Raw genomic sequence first — 20393 nt, 5'->3', positions numbered from 1 at the left:
ACATTGTTGTGGCATTTTGAATTACAATTCCAATGTCTATAAATATCATCCATGCACATAGACGTGGTATTCTTCATAAAGGAAGCCGCCACCAGCCACCAACCACCACCACCATGGGTAATTGTATGGAACTCTTTCTTTCTCCGCAAGTACCAGTAGCAAAAGAAGAAGAAGAGGGAAATAAAATCAGAATGGTAATCTTCAATGGTGGTGGAGAAGACTTTGAGCCATACATATGTGAGCCCCCATCTATCCAAGAAATGGGGAAGGAGGACTCTGGTGGAGCTCGATTCAAAGTAATGGTGACGAAAAGGCAGTTAAAGGAGCTCATTTTAGGGATCGGTGTGAAGTGGGTAATGGCCGAAGAAGTCGTAGTTGAGGGGTTGAGGACTGTTTGGTTCGGGACAGGCCCCGCAAGTGGCAGCCATCCCTACCAACCATTCTAGAGAGCTCAATAGGATGAGTGAGAAGCATATCTTTGAAGAATCTCTCTCTCACGCAGACATACATTTCAGAGCTGCTCATCAGAAAAGGACAGCTATTATTCTCTTTCTTACCCACCATCTTATATAGCTTTCAGGGTAAGTGAGATGGTGATCTTCAAGGAATCTCACTCTATGGTGGAACAACTCAGGCCAATTTTCCATGGAATATTTTCAAAATATTCCCAGCTTTTCATGAGTCATAGAGAGGTTTGGCATTGCTGCATATACAGTTATTTGCGGATGTCTATTTTTGTTTTTCAAATCAGTGAAGCAACGAAGAGCTATTGCAGGTTTGGTTTACCTCTTTTCTTAGCAGGTTCTGCATCTTTATATGAATTGTGTACTTGTATTATGGGAAAGATACCCTCTGCTCACCCCAATCATAACATTCATCAAATAAAGTTCAGAAATGGCTCAGAACCGCCCAAACCAGTTGGCTGGTTTTTCAGGTTTTTTTTAATTGAAAAAATAAAAAAGAATCGCGACAAACAGGTGGGAACCAAGGCAAAACTGGAGGGTGTTAATGGACCGGTACACCACCGGTTCCAATCCGGCCAAAAAAAATTTTAAAACACTGAAAATTACTAAGAAGAAAAAACAGAAATGCCTTTGATTGACTAAACAATTATATTCCTTTCAAATATAAGAAGTCTAAAGAAATATGTTTCATAATTACATAAAAGAAGGTTCTCGATTTCATCGAATGTCTTATCAAGCCAAATAACCAAGTTATCAGTGCCGTGGGGATTCCTGTTTTCTCAGTTTTCCCATAAAGGAAAACTTGGAAAAAAGAAGAATTAGAATGATAAGAAGAAGATACACGGTAGAAGATAATAATACTAGACAAAAGAAATTTCATTATGTCGTTCACACTACATCCCAACAAAAACTATACATTACACCGTGTCTTTATTTAACCATTTGTACTCAAAAACTACATTTCATTCTATACAAACACCCAAAAAACATGGTATATGGATGATGGTAACAGATCTAAACACCACTTTAACCTCTTGAATTACAAGAAACTTCGACACTTTTTACAGCCCTGAAAAAAAAAACCAAAAAGACAAGCTTAAGTGTTCATCCTTTTATTACAATTTTGCTAATTAACAGATATGAGAGCTTCCAACACCCACAGGTGGAAGCCTTGTTCCATTTTATGTCAAAAAGGAAGAAATATTCAAAGATACCTTTGGAGATTCTGCATGAAGCCCCGCTAAAAGAAACTTGGAAAGTCAATACCCAGGAAAATGCTAGCAAAAAAAAAAGAGAGAAAGGGAAAACAACTTACGAACCTTTTAGAGATAATCATGGTACTGCTTTTGTGTAATGGGTCCTTTTGAACCCTCCTCGGGGTTAATTCCCTCTCTTTGGAAGCAGATTCTCTTCGCATCTTCTTCAATTCAGTTTCCATAGCCTTTGTTAGAGTGTCAATCTTCTTAACAAGCATCTTTCCAAGGAATACAAGGCGAGGTCATTAATAAGAAGTCAATTAAAGTAAAAAAAAAAAAAAATTGAGTTTTTTTTCAAACCAAGTTTTTGTTCTAATTTCTAATGTAATTTCATACTACAGATGTAATAATTTAAGGGATAATTACATATTAGCCAATTCGATGGAGCCTTTAAAGGAGGAAAGAAGTCCCAATATCCCTCACTATTTTTTAGGACATCCACATCTGCCTCACGTTCAGCCTCCAAATAGTAATATCGGATAATGTTTTGTCGTATGTATGTATATTTAAGCCCAATTTGGCCACTATACCTCACTGACACCAAAATGGATATATACGAATGTCATCATGAAATTCATTGTGTCAGCGGTTATCCCGTTAATGTTGCTGGTCCATTTTTAAAATGTAGACTGAAGTTTTAATGGCATGTAAAAATGAGAAACTGAACCCTTTTTGTCTAAAAACAGGAAAATAAGCATTATTGGAGGATTCCACAAATTCATGAAAGAATCAAAACTTCACCAAAATCGACAAATTCATGAAAATAATGAAGTCTCTCCTAAAATATGTAAAATTTGAGCCCTTCCAAATTTCTGAATCACAAATTTCAGCTTATTTTTAATATCATGATCAATTGCTTTTATGAAGTTGACTTTGTATCAATATTGTACAAAGATATACATGGTTTGAATCAAGCAACTGCAATGCAAAATTAGTGTTAAAGTCTTTTCCTCTTTTCTAAGTAGTAGACTTTCAAATGATAAACAATTTTCATTTTGAAATGCAAAACTTCTATATTGTTCTTGTGATAAGAGCTGTAACTTACAAAAAGAGAAGAAAGTACCTTGATTTCTTCATCTTTAGCAGTTAAAAGCCCGTCTTTCTCCTGAGAAGATTTCCTTAAATTAAGCACCTCCTTTTGCAACTTATCATAAAGAAATCCAGAAACAATATCTTCACAATCAACATTCAAATCATCCTTCTCTGGGGTACTTTGCATACTATGAGCCTCAGCAGAGAAATCCTTCGAAACTTCAGGCCCAACTGAAGCAAACTCTTCTAAACCTACATCCTCCTTTCTTTCTGAGTTCTCCTTGCCAACATCATCTACCAATTTGTTCCTTGGTGCCCACAAATTCTTTTTCACCAGATTTTTCCCAGAAATATATTTATATTTCAAGCTATTCACATGTTCCAAGGTTCTGTTTGAGTTGGAATTTTCAGATGTGACATTTGGTCTTTGCTGAACAGTACTTTGCTCTGCATTAAATGAAGCCCTTGGTTGAGATTGTGATCTCTTTCTTGGTCCCATATTACTCGACAAGTATCCTAATACAGGCTCAGGTTTTACAGTTTGTTTCAAATGTGAGCCCTCAGTATTAGGAGATGAAGTTGTGACTTGCTTTAAGCCTTCTTCCAAGGTCTTTAACCTCAATTTAAATTTGTCCTGAGGAGAGAAAAATCAGAGTAAATTAAAGAAAAATAGCTTGAAGATTAAATAAGGATACAAGGTAGTCCATACTTTTAGCTGAGATTCAGCCTTAGCAGTTCGTTCTGAAACATTAAGCTTGTCTCGTAGCCTTTGTATCTCCCCCTTCAAAGTTATAAACAAAACATCAGAATTGGTCACTCTTCTAAAGGTCAGTAACTTAAACAAGCACAAATTGAAAGGGAATTTTCTTGATATGAAGAACCAATTATATACATATACCCTCTCTCTCTCTCTCTCTCTCTCTCTCTCTCTCTCTCTCTCCACACACACACACACATATGGGGAGAGATTTTATGCAACAATTGTATAGCAATATAATAAAATGCACCTTCAAAAACCATATTACGGGAATTTGTTTACTCTTTTCATTCGGATGAAAAGGGTAGGCACTAACCATATAAAAACATCTATATATAAATATGTAGGTAACCCTAACTCACCAAAGGTACCGTCTTGCAATATAAGAATTGAGGAGCATCTTAATGATTTTACTATGAATTTACCTGCAAAACCTTCCGCTCTTCCAGCCATTGCTTCACAGGCATGACCTTGTCATTATCATCCTTCCACTCATTCGCTACCACAGTAGCAACTCGATTTGCTAAAATCTTAACCCTCGCGAGTTCCCTCTCAAGTGTCCTCCTCTCTTCCTGAAATTTTTTGAAAAGCATTCAAAGTACAAAGCTCAGAAACAAACATTAAACAACTATAGTTTAATAGTATAGAAGAAGACTAGAAGCTAAGCAATTCAATAGAATAGACTATGAATATCCAGCATAGGTTTCACATAAATACTGAGTTGACTATCCATAGGTTTCATAAAAGAACTATAGTTTATTTTTTTCTTTTTTAATAAATAAACCAAATGGAGAATTTTCTAGATAACCAACCAAGGGGAATTTTTCTTCCTTTTTGGTAATTAACCAAATGGAGAAATTCCCAATATGTAAGCCACATCTAAAATATGAATTAAAATGATAATGGGCTAAGAACTAACATTCATTTCAAGAATCTGGCGCTGGTAATCGCGTACAGCATTCGCAGCTGCACCACCTGCAAGAATAGATTCCTCCAATTCATGTATGGTTTGGCTAAGCTTTTCAACTTCTGCAACCTTCTGACGGTTGGCTTTATCTAGAATTCTATTCTCTTCCTGCTAAAGACTTGAAATCTTTGTCAATGAGCAAATAAATTATTGTTTTCATTTTTCTTCTAACTGTTATTTGAACTGCCTTTCCTAAGCTTGTTAATTTTCTTTCATTTTCTTGTCTTTTATATTTGGCTTTACATGGAATGTATGATCATCGGTTTTATCCTTACTTCAGACCTCCAAATTTTCAGACAAAGCACGTAAAATTAATTTAACATACCTGGACATATACTATAATTTAATGGTTTGTGAGAAACTATGGACCATCAGATAATCACCACCCACTGAAATCATGGACATTGTTGCAGTGAGAGGGAGGTGGGACCCCGCCATTGGGGACATGTCCAGTTCTGGTGGGTCCCACTCTAACAATCACCACTTATCTATTCATTGGATGGAGATGACCTTATGGACTATGGTTCTCCATAATCCATTAGATTGTAGCATGCTTTTATTTAATGTATCCCACAAGTTTCAATGATTTAACCTAAAACAAAGAAGCAAACCAAAGCAAATCCATGCCTGGCAAATATCAATCTGTCTCTTCAACTCCAAATTCTGGTTTTGAAGATCTTCCACCAACAATGCTCTCTCTATTGCAATTTTCAGCATCCTCTCAGTCTCTAGTAATGCCAACTCCTTTGATTTGGTAAGGCGCTCTAAAGCCTTCTTATCTTCTTGGAGTACTGAAATCTGCTAAAATAATGATGTTAACTATTTTGGATCGCATACGAAAGGTGTGGACTGAGTATCTCTCTCTCTCTCTCTCTCTCTCTCTCTCTCTCTCTCTCACACACACACACACACACACACACACACACACACAAACACACACACACACACACACACACACACACACACAAACACACACACACACACACACACACACACACAAACACACACACACACACACACACACACACACACACACACATACACACATACACATAGCTGTGTACCTCATTCCGGCACATTCTGATCTCAGACTCCATAGGAGCAAGGACAGCGTCAAGTGGAATGTAATCCTCATCCTTCTGATTTGCATGTACTCTACGAAGAGTTGCTTCAGCTGCAAATTGTGCTGCCAATGCATCTCTCCTCTCACTAACCAACTTCTTTATTTCAAGATTCTGCAAATATAAGATATAAATAGAAATAAATATTTATTAAAGAAAACATGATTATCTATATTTTCATGTAGTAACTGACCTTGTCTTCAAGAAGATTTTCAGTAAATCTAAGTTTCTCATCAAGTTTTTTCAGATCATCATTGAGCTGAACCAAAGTAAATAAGCAAAATTAGTTTTGTAACTTGTTAAGGAGACATTGCTTCTTGTTAAGAAAGAACAGGAAATTATTAATATGTGATTACCTCTTCCACTGCTTTCTCTTTCAGACGTTCTGTCACTTTCAAGGCCTTGATTTCAGCATGAGCTATTCCCAATTCTCGATCGTTATCTACAAGTTATCAGGATTAACCAAGAGGGTTAAGACATTTCAATTTTGCCATTTAAGCAGAGGATGCCCTGATAAACAAGAGGAAACAAGTAGGTGTGGAGAATGAATCTACTCAATCTGAATTCTTTTGTGGAGTGTATGATTCAAGTAAAATGTCACCCATTAATAAATACAAACTGTAGGTACTAATATACACCTTGATGTTTGTGCCAACAAGGAACCAAGTACACCTTACAGATGCAAAGGCATTATGAATATATATTTTCGTGCAACATGGAACCCAAGGAGTTTACAACTAATGGGTTGATTTAGTTTTTTATGATCATGAAATATTGACTCTTTATTTTTTTTCTTTGATTTCAATTTGAACAGAATTTACACATATAGATTCAGCAAAATCAACTCTAAGGAGTGCTTTTTTTCTTCTTTTAAACGAAAAATGTATATTTATACTAACTTGCATGTTTATGAATATTTAGCTGCAAAAACTAAATTTCTCAGAACAACTACTGAAAGCCCAGGAGCTAGGTCACTGGTGGTGATTCAGAAACTAGGATTTAGGAATTGCCTGTACATATCATTTCAATATCTTCTTAATAAAACTCCATAAGCATTTCTTTGGATTTTTTTGAAATCTTACTTATGTTTACTCAGGACTCTTTTCAAATAATACATGAGACCCAAAAAAGAAAACCAGCATTTCAATTGCACAATCAAATTGTTCATGGCAAACATAATCAATTGGTTGGTTGGTGCTTGACTGAAGATGCATCATTGCCATAAGTATCATTTAACCACATATGAACCAACCATCGGTAGACGTTCAAAACCCCAATACGATGCCTTCAAGCCTGAGTCATCAGTTCTAGCTGTTTGGATCAACACTGATGAGCTCATCAGTCGTATATTTTGGCTAAGTTAACCCAGAATTGATGGGTCGGGCCCCTTTGTATTACTGATATGAACAAATTGTACAACAATTTAGATCGTAATCTTTACAACTCATTTTGGCAGCTCTGAAAGAAGTGGTAGTGCATACAAATGGGACGAGAGAATGGTCAACGAAGGACCAACATGGAATTTGAGTAGCAATTTTTCATAGCACCAAACTTGAGCATCAAAAACTCATTCAGATTAACAGATAAAAAAAAAAGCATCGGTCATCCTATCTCCAACCTTAAGGTGTACCATAAGTTATATTTTATCAGACTACTATACCAATTCTATAAAACAAACACTCATTTTGCGCTAAGTGAAGATCCAATATGAAATTCCTCCTAAACAAGATAGTAAATCCAAATCACATCATGGTTATGGATAAAATATCATTTTGGTAATAACCCAGTGGAAAAAATAATTCAAATTGGAAAAAGAGCAAGGGGACCGGGAGAGAGAGGAGAGATAATTGCAATACAAGCAGGTTTCACTATGAAATCACTGCAAAACAACATAATTAACTCCAAACTACAGTTAAACAACATGATAACTGTAATTTAGACTATAATCATGGCTACGAACATAACTGCGTTTTAACGAGAAGAAGTACCAAGTATTTCAAAATGGAGAGAGAGAGAGAGAGAGTTCCTTTTTAGTACTGAAAGCAGTATCCACTATAAACTGATAAACAACATGAAAACTCCAAATTACATCACAAATACCACTACAAACTGTTTTTTTTTTTTTTGGGGGTGAATCAGTGGAGAAAATTAACTTTGAGATATTTCATAGAAATACGACTACAAATTTCATTTTGGTAAAAGCCCAGGAGACGAAATAAATACTTCAAAATGAAAAAGAGAAGAGTGAAAGACCATTGAAAAAAAAAAAACTCCTGTTTTGCTCTAAAAGCAGGTTCCCCTATAAATGAATTCACTGCTCAAAAACATGGTAGCTCCAAACTGCATTCACTGCTAAGCAACTGAATAAGTTCAAACTGTATCATAATTCCAGCTTCAAGCATCATTCTGGTAACGCCCAAAAGAAGAGTAAAACAGTTCAAAATGAAAAAAGAAGATAGAGAAAGTAATAAGTTTTACTCCTACTTTCGTTCGAAAGCAGGTTCCACTACGAATTCACTGCTAAAAACTATGGTAGTACCAATCATAGTTTCAGCTAAAACCATGATTCTTGTAAAACCCACAAGAGGAATGAAAACATCTCACAATGAAAATGAAGAGAGACGGAGAGGGGGAGAAGACCCAATGCATTTAAATGCAAAACAACATAATACAGAGGTAAGAAGCTATTAAACACCTTTCAAATGGTTCTCCAACCGGTTGAGCTCTAGCACAATGGGGTCTGAAGAAACGTGGAAACCATCTTCCCGAAATAATTCCTCTGAATCCCCCATTTCTGGGTTTTTGAAGCTTACTCTGAAAACCCAAAGAAGCCAAAGATTTTTCCACTGCAAAAATGGATTTGCAGAGGATTATAAGAAGTGGGTTCGATTGAGTAAAGCCCATTTTGTAAGGAATTGACCGCAAAGAGAGGAACGTTCCCTTGCTCTGAAGCAAGAGCTAAAGAAACGAAATGCCCCAAAAAGCCGGCTCGCCGGCACAAGTGGAAACCATTATCAATGGAAATGTCTCTGTAAGCTTTCATCTATCAAGATGGAATCTTTTAGAGGGATGGAGAGAGAGAGAGAGAGGTGACGTTGCGGGGAGAGAGAAGGAAACAGAGAGGAGGACCAGTTCATCGTGGAGAGAGAGGCAGAGAGGTGACGTTAGAGAGAGATATTAGTTTTAGAGAGAGAAAGTGGATTTGATTTCAAAGATGGAACCCGTAGTTTTAGAGTGAGAGAGAGGCTGGCCTGTAATGCCAACTTTTTTTATCACGAAGCATGTGACGGGTGGGATCAGGTCGGGTCCGACTAGGATCGAGATCTGAAAAGGATTCGGGTCCAAAATCTGGATTCGTCCTTGGACGTGTTAGGTCTCGAGTCCTCCTGTTGGGTTCAGGCTCTAGTCGGATCTTGTGAGGGGTGGCAACTAGTATGAGGGGTGGCAACTGGTCGGGTCCAAATGGGACTGATATCTGAAGAGCATTTGGGTTCAAAATCTGGATTCGTACTTGGATGCATTGGGTCTCGGGTTTACTTGTTGGGTCCAGGGTCTAGTCAAGATCCATTGCCACTTTATATGACCGAGTTTTATTTGTTTTTTTGTTTTTTTTTTTTTTTAATTTAAATACCTAGTCTCTAAAGATATATGATTGCCATCATATACTTTATGCCTATAGGTATAGGTTGGGTTTGGCTGGACCCAAGCACAGATACAGATAATATTCAAATCCAAAATTTGAATTCACACTTAAAACCTAGTGTTGGATATGCCCTTAGGATCCGTATAATCGGATCCATTGCTACCCTAGTGGAGAGAGAGAGAGAGGTGACGCTAGATAGAGTTGGAACTGAGTGATTTTAGAGAGAAAGGATTTGCTTTCAGAACACGTAGTTTTAGAGTGAGAGAAAGAGGTTTTGCCTATAATACCCCTCCTTTTATCATGAGATATCTAAAGTATCCTTTTTTGTTTCTTAAAAGTGAGAAACTCCTATTTTTGACGTGGCTTCCATTTGTTGTTAATTCTCAACACTATCTTTAGTGTTAATTGACTCCACATTTAGACCTAAAATTTTTGAAATAAAGAAGCAGACACCCGTAATGGTTTGAAATCATTGTCTTAGGAGCCTAAGAGGTCTATTTAACTCATAAATGGGGTTTCTATGAGCCCTCTACCTCATATTGTAGATGTACGTCCCCTCTCTAAAGTCCATGATGGATTTGGATCCAAATTTTTAAGTGGTTCATAATCTAGGTCATGGTTCATAACATGAAAATCTGATTTCTTTTTTCAATATTTTGGCATTAAAAATGAAGACCAAAGAGGATTCCTACAAAGCTTGCTGCCTTAATAACATGAAAAAATCTGGAAAGGATCTCTTGAAATTTACTGTAAATAGAATCACAACAGTAGGTAGTTGATAAGACTAAGCCTCTACAAGGTACTGAACCAGGCGATGTAATCTGAGAAGGGTTCGCCTGGGGTTTGCCTCATGGTTGACAACTGCCTTAGCGTGACCGGCCATGCTTTTGATCCACGAAACATGAGACGAATTTCTGAATCATCTCATTGGGTTTCAAGGATGGGGAGTTTTACGGTATGACTCGAGTGCCAATCAAGAGGGTCTCTTGAGAGACTGTGGGAAAATATGGCCTTAAGCTGGCTTGGCTTGGCTTGTCCTTCAGCATGAGCACTGATAGGAGGTAAGCCTTAATATGAAAATCAAGATCCCCTTTCATGGCAAACTTGTTGCAAAGTTCGGAATGGCAAAGCTGGGTAGTAGATCTTCTATGTTCCCTAAGGCTTCCTCAATGTATTCCTTTTGAGGAAGTACATTGTGCACGCTTAACCTAGCTAGTATTCTTGGGCGAGTTTTAATTTATCCCTCAATGCTTGCTAGTTTGGCAGTTGCCTGGCCTGGTCTAACTGTTTGGTCATGCAGCCCACCCTATAAGTGGGTTGACTCGGGGTCCTAAGCTGGGCCAGGTCTAGGTTGGGTGTAGTGAGCTGAACACCGTACACTATCTATTTAAGAGTTTAGTGGTTGATGTCTCTCTTGGCTATGTAGTCATGGCTTGGTATTTGCCTCTGCATTTGTATTATATATTGATTCTTACCACGGGACAAGGATGCAAAGCTATTGTTAGAATTCTAAACGGTGTTTCAAACTAACTTTGGAATTTTCTCCCAAGCCCGGGTATAGGAGATGTGGGATGTGTTAGTATAAAAATTTTTCACATCTTATCATAAATCTTAAATCTATGAAGAATGGAGGAACATGATTTATATAGCCAACCCTAATTAATTGAAATAAAGTTTGAATGATGATGTTTGTTAGTATGGGAATTTTTTAAGCACAAGATAAAGTATGGCTTAAGAGAGCTTTAGTCGACAAGCTTCTCTAGAACTTTATTAAGTGAGGGCAATGTCCACTAACCTGGGGGGCTTGAAAGAAATACACATTTGGTACTCATAATTTCGAGCAAATGAGTGCATGTTTGGTAATTGACCACCCCCAATAGTATCTGTATGTGATTTGCTCTTTTTTTTATTGTATTCGTGCTTAAAAACACACACGAAAAGTGGGCCAGGGTATGAATTTAAGCCATTATGTAGTCTCTTTACTGGTTCGAACATTTCTTATCAATCTTTGTATTATCATTAAATAATTTAATTGATGTTTCTCACTAGGGGCATATTGAGGGGCATATTGCCATGAATCATATCTGGTTTTGAACATACATGAAGAATGGTTATGTTTGTAGTATTAGGTTGTATTTCAATTGTTGTACGTTTCATTTTGGAACATGTATTTATATTTGTGATGATTGTGAGTTTTTTTTTTTCAATGATGTGATGTGAACAAACATCCAAATAGGGGAAACGAAGTCTCAATATTCACGATATTTTTTGTAAAATAATACAAATACATAATGCACCGCACCTAATTATTTTTTAAAACTAAAAAGCAACTATTTTTATGGGATGTTTAGTCATTTTTTGAATTTTTTTTTAGGCTGAAAGCTGTCCTTTCTTTGATCTGGATTGCAATCCATTAATCCGACCCAGTTATTGGGGTGGCTGATCCACTTATTCGACCCAATTTTAGGGTGGTCAATCCGATTTACTGCTATGCTTTTTTAAACCTTTCTTTGGGTAGTCTATTGGTGCAACTTGCACTTAGGATGGAGCAATACAATCATAAAAACATCAATCAATCCCTGTGAAAGTATACAAAATTTTCTTAATTTTGGTTGAAAGTTTCCCCCAAAAATGGTGAATTTTATAATCACAAGAATCTATATTTTCTGTAATGGTTTGTTGAGACTCGGTCTAGTCGACTCAAACTCGCCAAGTTATTCGGGTTTGGTACATTGCTGAGCTTAGTACTTGGCTAAAACTTGGAGTACTTAAAAATAAAATCATAAAACTGTAATTAAATTATGAAATCATGGCATAAATATTTTATATGCAAATTAGATTATTTTCCATATGTCCTATTTTATATTTTCTTCTATATTTTTTTAAAAAAATTATCCAACCCTAAACTATCTTTTTCTAAATTCATATTTTTATATAATTTTCAGGCTTATTTGGACTTTCTATGTTGGTTTAGGTTTAATATGAATTTTACCAATTTCATTGAAGTTTTGAACAATTCGTTTTAATTTTTTTTAAGGACCCTGTCTCGCTCAAGTTAACTCGGGTAGGACCGAGTCAGGAGCCCGGGCCGAGCTCTAGAACCTTGCTCAATACCATGAAGTGTGAACAAAGTAATCTGCCTGTTAATATTGGTTTGGACCAAAACTTTGTCTTTGCCCTCTTGTTTTATTCTTCAACCACCAACAATAATTTAGGTCAAAACACGAATCTCTTTTCTCAATCAAAATCAAGATAAAAGTAAATATCAAATTTTGGAAAAAAAAAAAAAAAGACCAAGTAAAATTTCACTCAACCATAATGACTGAGGGTATTTTTGATATTTATACACAAGCCAAGGCTATGATTTTTAACTTGAGTAGGCCCCAGGTTTGTGGGGCATGGGCTTTAAGTCGATTAAAGCCACAAAAACAGTTCAAATCTTCAATGAATTTTATGCTGATTTCAACATAGTATTCATTTAAAATGGACGACCAGAAATCCATCTAGCAAAGAATCACAGCCGTCTATCCATAACATAATATGGCATGCAATACATATAATATAAAATACATTGCAATACATCTTTAATACGTTTTCCATTTTTGTAAATGGGTGAAGTGGCTTAAAAGAACACGTAGAAAAAGAAGTCATCCCCATCTTTGCTTTGAAGGATGACTGCATAGAGACTCTTGCCCTTGCCACTTGCCTCTCTCTCTCTGTTCTCTTCTCTTTACTCCTCTCTCTCTCTTTTCTTCTCTCTCTACTCTTGTCTGTGCCGTTTGTCTCTCTCTCTGAGTTTCTATGTTATGGGTATGATGACATTTATTTTTTGGGGTAATTTAGTGGGAATGACGCGTTCATATTCATTTTTTAAAAATCGTTAATACTTTTTGAAGTAATTCAGTGAGGATGACGAATCTATACCCATTTTTTTAAAATCGTTAATGATTTTTCATACATTAATTGAAAATAGAAACCTCAACCTTAACTAAGGTATAAATAGTGCTATCATGACGATCCCAACCACATTTTGGAGCCATGATAACAAGTGACATCACAAAAAGGGGTCAAAAAAGTGATGGATACCAAGAGTAGAGGCAAAAGAAAAAAAGAAAGCAAATGATAACAAACATTGAATGATGACAAAATAAAAATTCCATGTTTGTAGCTTTCAAGCATAATTTCCATGAGAGAGAGAGATGACTTTGGAACTTTTGAGTCGGTTGGTTGAAGTATTGGATTCCATTCTTGCATGATGCACCAACTGAAATGAGAAGTTTGTAGTGAACAGTGTTGGAAACCACGACTCGGGGACAGAACTCGGCCACGTTGAGTCCGAGTTGTCGAACAATTTGGGCCAAATTCCTAGTTATTTGGTCTGAGTCAAACAAGGTCCAGCCAAGCTAAAAAAATAAAAAAATACTAAAAATATGAAAAATATATTTTTGAAGTAAAATTACACAAAACACATCGAAAATAATGTTAAAAAAAAAAAAAAAAAGATTTTGAAAAACCAATTTGTGACAAAAAAAAAAAAGATATGAACATAAGTATTTATGCCCAAAATACTTTTCAATCTTTGTTAAAATAATAAAAAATATAAAACAAATAAATTTTTTATTTTTTACTTTTTTATAAATTTTTAATATCCCCAAGCTTGACCACAATACTCCAGCTAGTTCAGGTTAGCTCTCGAGGTGTCGAACATGGGCGTTGAATGGGTCTTGTTCACTATGAAGATGAATTTTGGCATATTTTGAAAAATCCAAATAGATATCCACTGTCTTCTTATGAACAAACCCTTCAACCACTAAAAGGACCCGGTTTTTATGCGTCCAAACCCGCATATATAGAAATAGAGGGCCTTTTAATAAATTTATTTTTGAGATGGATTTTAGGACTTAAATTTTAGGGGCAAGTAATCTCTAATATGGAGATCACGAATATAAAAAAATAAATAAATTTTAAAAACTAGAAATAACAATTCTAGTAAGAAAACATTTGGACCGTTAGTTTCCATTGTTTTTAGATGAAACAGCTACTTGCATCCATCTTTAAGATGGGCGTTTACACTTTCTGGACCGCATATGTAGAAATGTAGTCCAGCCCGCATGAAAAAATTTTCCTTACTGAAAATATTGGTTATGTAGTTATGATTTAAAAAATTGCTGGTCAGACTTGGAAATTAGACTTGAACCCATAGTTAGCAAGTTGGGGAAGATTAATATATCGGCTCACCATAAAATTGAAAATAAATCGTTTTTATTTTAAAAAATCGGATGAAAAAATAGGGTAAAAAATACGGATGGGGAAAAATACTTTATGTAAAAATATTGCAAATATATCGGACTAGGCTAAAAAACAGGAGTGAAAAAAACAGACATGTTTAAAATAAAATTTAGTACAAATTAAAATAAAATTAAGTTGAAATAAAAAAAATAAAAAATAAGTTGTTAATAAATATAAAATATGAATTTTTTGATTAAATGCTTTAATGAACATCACACATACTTAGTACATAGCGTAAAAAAAAAAAAAAAAAAAGAAGGAAGGGCAATGTGATATAAGTAAAATTGAGTTGGGTATATTCATTTCTCTCTCCGTATGATGACCGTCTTTTTAAAACCATAGTTAAGCAATAGGAAGATGAACACCTTTTTTAGTTAGATGAGCAACAAACGCAGTAGACCAAGAAGAAACATAGAACAAGAAGACAAGCATTAAGCAAAGTGAGAGCGAAGAAATCACAAAATCTTCCATAAAGAAACGCAGAGTGAGAGAAAGAGCATGCATAAGGACAGAGAAATAAGATGGACATAAAATTTCAGAGAAGATGAAAAACACAGTGGACATAAACCCTAATCCAAGATTTCCAGTTATGAATTAGGTTTGGGGATTAAGCCCTAATTTGGTTTTTTATTTTTTTAAATTTAGGGATTTAAGATGTTGTACAAATTATGATAACCTGGGTATTTGAGCCTTAATTTGGATGGATTTTTTGGTAGAATTTTGTCGAGCCAAAAATTTGGGGATTTTTTATTCAATGGTATTTTATTCTAATTTGATTAAATGGATTTGCGCATAAACCCTAAGGTAATAAACCCTAACAATATACTTGGGTATAAAAATTTATATTTTAGGGAAGTTTTTTTTTTTTTTTTTTGGAAATAATGTACTTTTTAAAAAGCATGAAAATAACAATTACATAGAACAGAAAAAAAGTCTTCTTCTTTTAGAAGAAAAAAAAATACAAGTAAAAAAGGCAAAGTTTTTTTTGGACCAATCTTTTCATAAAGATCAATAAGGCGCATTTTAAACATTTATGTGAAAAACACGTATATTTTTGCCGATCTTTTAAAAAAGTCACAGTTCTAATATTTTTGAAACAAACTCCATATTTTTGAAATAGTCGCGTTTTAAATGCCGTCTTGCTAACTATGGTTGAACCTAGTCAAATGCAGAAAAGGCGAATTTTTCTCTTGTTTCTTCATAAAAATCTATTAATTTCTTTTTTTTGTAATTCTATGGTAGGAATCGAACTTGAGATATAGCATTGGTTGATGTCAACTGCTGAAGAAAATAAATAAAAAACTGTCAACTTTGTTTCCTATTTTATTGATATGCATAATTCTACAGAAAAATTTCCATTGACCCAAAATATATGAAATCTCATATCAAAATTTCATTCTTTTCGACCATGTTTTGAAACCCAATCCGCTTTTCTATTTTACCTTAAGTTCCGCACCAAATATTTTAAAATTTATTTCAAAGGGATTCTTTTGGATCCCTCTAATAGATCCATATTATAATTTGTTGGATTCAAGCCTTTGTTTGAAACAGTGGTTTAAAAAACGGCGAGTTGACGTGAAAATGCCCGAGTCGAAATGGGAATCGCCTGGGACGCGCCATTTCCACGAAAAACACAAGAATCACCGGTTTGCCATAGTGAATTGTCGGGTTTGCAACAGTGACGCGCCGAGTCGGTGAAAAAAACAGATGAACAATGAATGCCAAAATTTTGTCACGAGATTGATGTAGATTTGCAGTTTTTTTCTTAACTATTGATCAATTTCAGCTTTTATAGTGCATTATTATGAGAAATTACTTGTTTTTCCATTATAAAACAATGAATTAAGAAGATTGAAACACAAAATTTGATACGTTTTTCTCGAAAAACCCTAAATCCGCCGTTCTTTCAATTTCGTCACAAATATTCACTGTTTTTTGTTCGAATCAGAGGGATTTTCAAGGAAATTCATTTCTACATAAGATTATAGGATTTATTTTGTGATTCAGAAAATATTGGAGGTCGATTTTTGAAGAAATCAGAGGTTTCATGAAGAACAATTGACGAAAAAAGAAAATTAGCCATTCTTTCAATTTCGTCACAAATATTCACTTTTTTTTGTTCGAATCAGAGGGGTTTTCAAGGAAATTAATTTCTACAAATGATTATAGAGATTTTTTTTGTAATTGAGCAAATATTGAAGGTTGATTTTTTTAAGAAATCAGAGGTTTCGTGAAGAACAGTTGACGGAAGAAGTAAATCTTCCAATCTTGAGATCCCAATTTATATGGGTCGAATTGTTCCTTGAAAATAGAGGGTGTTTGTTGAAAATCTTGATCTTCATATGCTATTGTAGCTTTTTTTGCTTGATTTGATCAATTTTGCAAGAAATCAGAGGGATTTTGTGAAGAACAGTTGATGAGAAAATATAATCCGCCAATCTTCAGATCTGAATCGATATGGGCCGAATTTTTTGTTGAAAATAGAGGTGTTTTGCTCATAATCCTTATCTTCATAAGCTACTGTAGGATTTTTGTGAGATTAAACAACATTAGTTGCTCGAATTTGCAAGAAATCGAAGCTTGCTCAAATTTTTAGGATTGCATGTAGTTTTTAATTTTATTGTCAATTTTATTGATGCACTAAAATCATTTTGATTTGTACATAATTAAATATGTCATGAATGTATAATTATCATGCATTTTGAATGAGGCAAAAATTTAAAACTTGAATTTTTAAAATTTTGATTGATACAAATAAAAAACTTGTATTTTTAAATTTTATCGTCAACATGTAGTGGCATTATGAATGACTATATCATTGTAAATACTTTTTTTTATTGATACTATATCATTGTAATTTCTTTTTTCTTAATTCTAGGTTTGGCTGATACATACTATTTTTATGTTGCATAAATCAAATAGCTTCAAATTTTTAGGTATGCATATGTATTTTTTAATTATATTGTCAATTTGTGAATGCACTAAAATGTATGTTCTTGAATCTAGATATATAATTCAATTTTAATTAATACATAATTAAGTATATTATGAATGTATAATTATCATTAAATAAAAACTTGTATTTTTTAATTTTATTGTCAAATATAATATATGTGGCAAGTCACATGTAGTAGCATTATGAATGACTAATCATTGTAAATAAATTTTTTTATTAATACTATATCATTGTAATTTTTTTTTTCTTGATTATAGGTTTGGCTGATACATACTATTTTTATGTTGTATAAATCAAATAGCTTAGAATTTTTAGGTGTGCATATGTATTTTTTAATTTTATCGTCAATTTTATTAATACACTAAAATGTATGTTATTGAATCTAGATATATAATTCAATTTTGATTGATACATAATTAAGTATTTCATGAATGTATAATTATCATGCAATAAAAACTTGTATTTTTTAATTTTATTGTCAAAAGTAAGATATGTGGCGAGTCTGCATGTAGTGGCATTATGAATGACTATATCATTGTAAATACTTTTTTTTATTGATACTATATCATTGTAAATATTTTTTTTTCTTGATTCTAGGTTTGGCTGATATAGACTATTTTTATCTATAATGTTGCATAAATAAAATATTTTTGCCAAGTAGGAACTAAAATATTTTTGTTCGCAGAAGTATTTTGCATGAATAATAATGATAACTTCATGAACTACCCCTACACATTATCACTACACATGGTGATTTTTTTTCATGTTGAATTGTCAGGTTCATTTTTAACCATTTACATCTTAAAAGAGTTGAACCATGACAAATTCCAAGGAAGACCATGCATGGCAACATGGGGTCAAACTTGATCCCAACAAAAAAAAAAAAATTTATTTGTAATTACTGTCAAAGAGTGATTAATATTAGGGTATTTAGATTTAAGTAATACTTGGTAGGGGTTAAGGGAGATGTTGTGGCGTGTAATAGTGTCCTAGAAATGTAAAAAAACAGATGGCGGTCATTCTCAAGGCTAGCAAGGGTAAAAAGTCGTAAAGCAGACGATGAATGATGAGATAGCTGGCCTATATATGCCATTGAGCGGGATGGATCCAGAAGAGCAATATAATCATGACTTGGAGATGGCCATAAGAATGAGCTTGCACGAAATGTACCAGAGGAAAAAGCAGGTTCGAAATGCCTGGTGGTTATGGCATGGGCATGCATGGTGGGCCCAGCCCAAGCATGGATGGTAGGCCCAACTCGAGCATGCATGGCGGGCCCAGCTCGAGCATGCATGGCGGGCCTAGCTCAAGCATGTATGGCAGGCCCAGCTCGAATATGTGTGGGGGGTTGGTGGCAATATGTATCCACCGGCATCGGATGTCGAGGAAATTAATCTTGACTTATTTAGGAGCACCAGTATTGCAGGTTATGGTCGCATAGACCGATTTCTCTCAAAGCCAAAGTCACAACAGATGAGCCTCAAAGGCATGGTGAAAGGTACAAGGAACATGTTAGGCATTTATATTGGCAAATAGTTATGCGATAAAGGGATCCCCTTTGATGCAGCCAATAGCCCATATTTCTCGCCTATGGTCAACGCAATCCAGAGAGCCGAATTCAGGGTAAAGCCCTGAGTGCATATGAGCTCAGTAGGCCGATCTTGAATGAAGAGGTTGGAGGAAGTTAGGAAGTGGATTGAAAAATATAAACTGGGTTGACCAAGAATATTACTCTCATAAGTGATGGTTGGTTGAATAAAGTTAGCAAGAAGGAATATCTTAACTTCTTGACCTATTGCTCAAAAGGTACAACCTTCTTATCTAACAAAGATGTCTCAGGGAAAAAGAAAGATACAAACTTCTCGGTAAGACTATATGACGATAGTAGAGGAGATGGGAAATAAGCATGTGATCCAGTTTATTACGGATAATGCGACTGCTTGTTTCTACAGGTAAGTTGATGGATAAGATGAAACATCTAGTATGGACCCCTTGTGCTGCACACATCATTGATCTTATGTTAGAGGAGATCGACGCGATCAAAATTGCGAAGGAGACTCTAGAGGCAGCGAGGTTCATGTCAAGATTTACATATAACCACTCTAAAATCTAATTTTTGTTAATAGTATAATATGAGAAAAAAAAGATAATCAGGCCTGCCATAACCCGCTTTGCGATAGATTACTTGGCTTTAGACTCCATTCGAGAATCCCAAGATGCATTGAAGAGATTGTTTACTAGTGACAAGTGGCATAACGACCGCCTCTCAAAGTCCAATAATGGGCTAAAAGTGGAGGGCATATTCACAGATAGGAGGTTCTGGTCTCGGTGTTCCAAGGTTGTAGAGGCCACTGTTCATTTAGTCACGGTATTAAGAATGGTGGATGCTGACAAGAAAGCTACCATAGGCATCCTTTACGAAGGTATCGAGAGGACCAAATCAACTATTGGGGAGAAGTGTAGTTTTGCTAGTGAAGTAATAGAGAATATAGATAGAAGATGGAACACCAAATTTAGCCATCCAATTTATTATGCAGGTACATATATATTTCTATCCTTATAATGTTTAATTCTAAAATATTTTTTTAATAAAAATTTAATAACATTTCTCTATTTACGTATTTTTTAGGTTACTACTTCAACCAAAAATTTTCTATTTGACACCTGAACATCCCTACAAGATTGTGGAAGGGGTCAGATACATTATTGTCAGGCTGGAAAGAAGCAATCGAAACCAGATAGTGGCAATACAAGAGGCAATATTTAATATTTGGGTAAGAACTTCATTGAGTTGTTATATTTGTGAGGAATAACTAATGCACTAAAACGAAATATTTTGTTTTAGCTTTCTATGTATAAGGATGTTGTAGGATCTTTCGGAACTAGACTTGTCAGGAATTCTCGAACT

General features: G+C 34.8%; 1 protein-coding gene and 1 long non-coding RNA gene across 4 annotated transcripts; one reads left to right on the top strand and one right to left on the bottom strand.

The window, feature by feature from the left end:
- The first annotated feature begins 513 nt into the window (after positions 1 to 513).
- LOC148780055 (uncharacterized) lies at positions 514 to 6369 on the top strand. Its single transcript, XR_016042832.1, has 2 exons — positions 514 to 775; positions 5978 to 6369. It is a non-coding gene; the product is annotated as an uncharacterized LOC148780055 (long non-coding RNA).
- On the bottom strand, positions 1312 to 8833 carry MAP70-5 (microtubule-associated proteins 70-5). Of its 3 annotated transcripts, none has more exons than XM_020674869.2 (11): positions 8293 to 8833; positions 5954 to 6039; positions 5791 to 5856; positions 5541 to 5711; positions 5104 to 5274; positions 4429 to 4587; positions 3935 to 4081; positions 3462 to 3533; positions 2784 to 3386; positions 1784 to 1938; positions 1312 to 1533 (listed from the first exon to the last, which is right to left on the bottom strand). In XM_020674869.2, exons 1-11 carry the CDS (start codon positions 8387 to 8389, stop codon positions 1491 to 1493), a joined length of 1770 nt encoding a protein of 589 aa, XP_020530528.1. In that variant the 5' UTR covers positions 8390 to 8833; the 3' UTR covers positions 1312 to 1490. The 3 variants fall into 3 exon arrangements, with proteins under 3 accessions (XP_020530528.1, XP_006856278.1, XP_088705905.1); XM_006856216.4 differs by having other exon boundaries at positions 4429 to 4584; XM_088849779.1 differs by having other exon boundaries at positions 4429 to 4484; positions 8293 to 8822.
- Positions 8834 to 20393: the final 11560 nt, after the last annotated feature.

The sequence above is a fragment of the Amborella trichopoda genome, chromosome 10 (assembly GCF_054954075.1).
Source record: "Amborella trichopoda isolate Santa Cruz 75 chromosome 10, AtrichopodaSantaCruz75HAP2 v2.0, whole genome shotgun sequence".
NCBI classification, from domain to species: Eukaryota; Viridiplantae; Streptophyta; class Magnoliopsida; order Amborellales; family Amborellaceae; genus Amborella; species Amborella trichopoda.
This window is presented reverse-complemented; position numbering and strand designations above follow the sequence as displayed.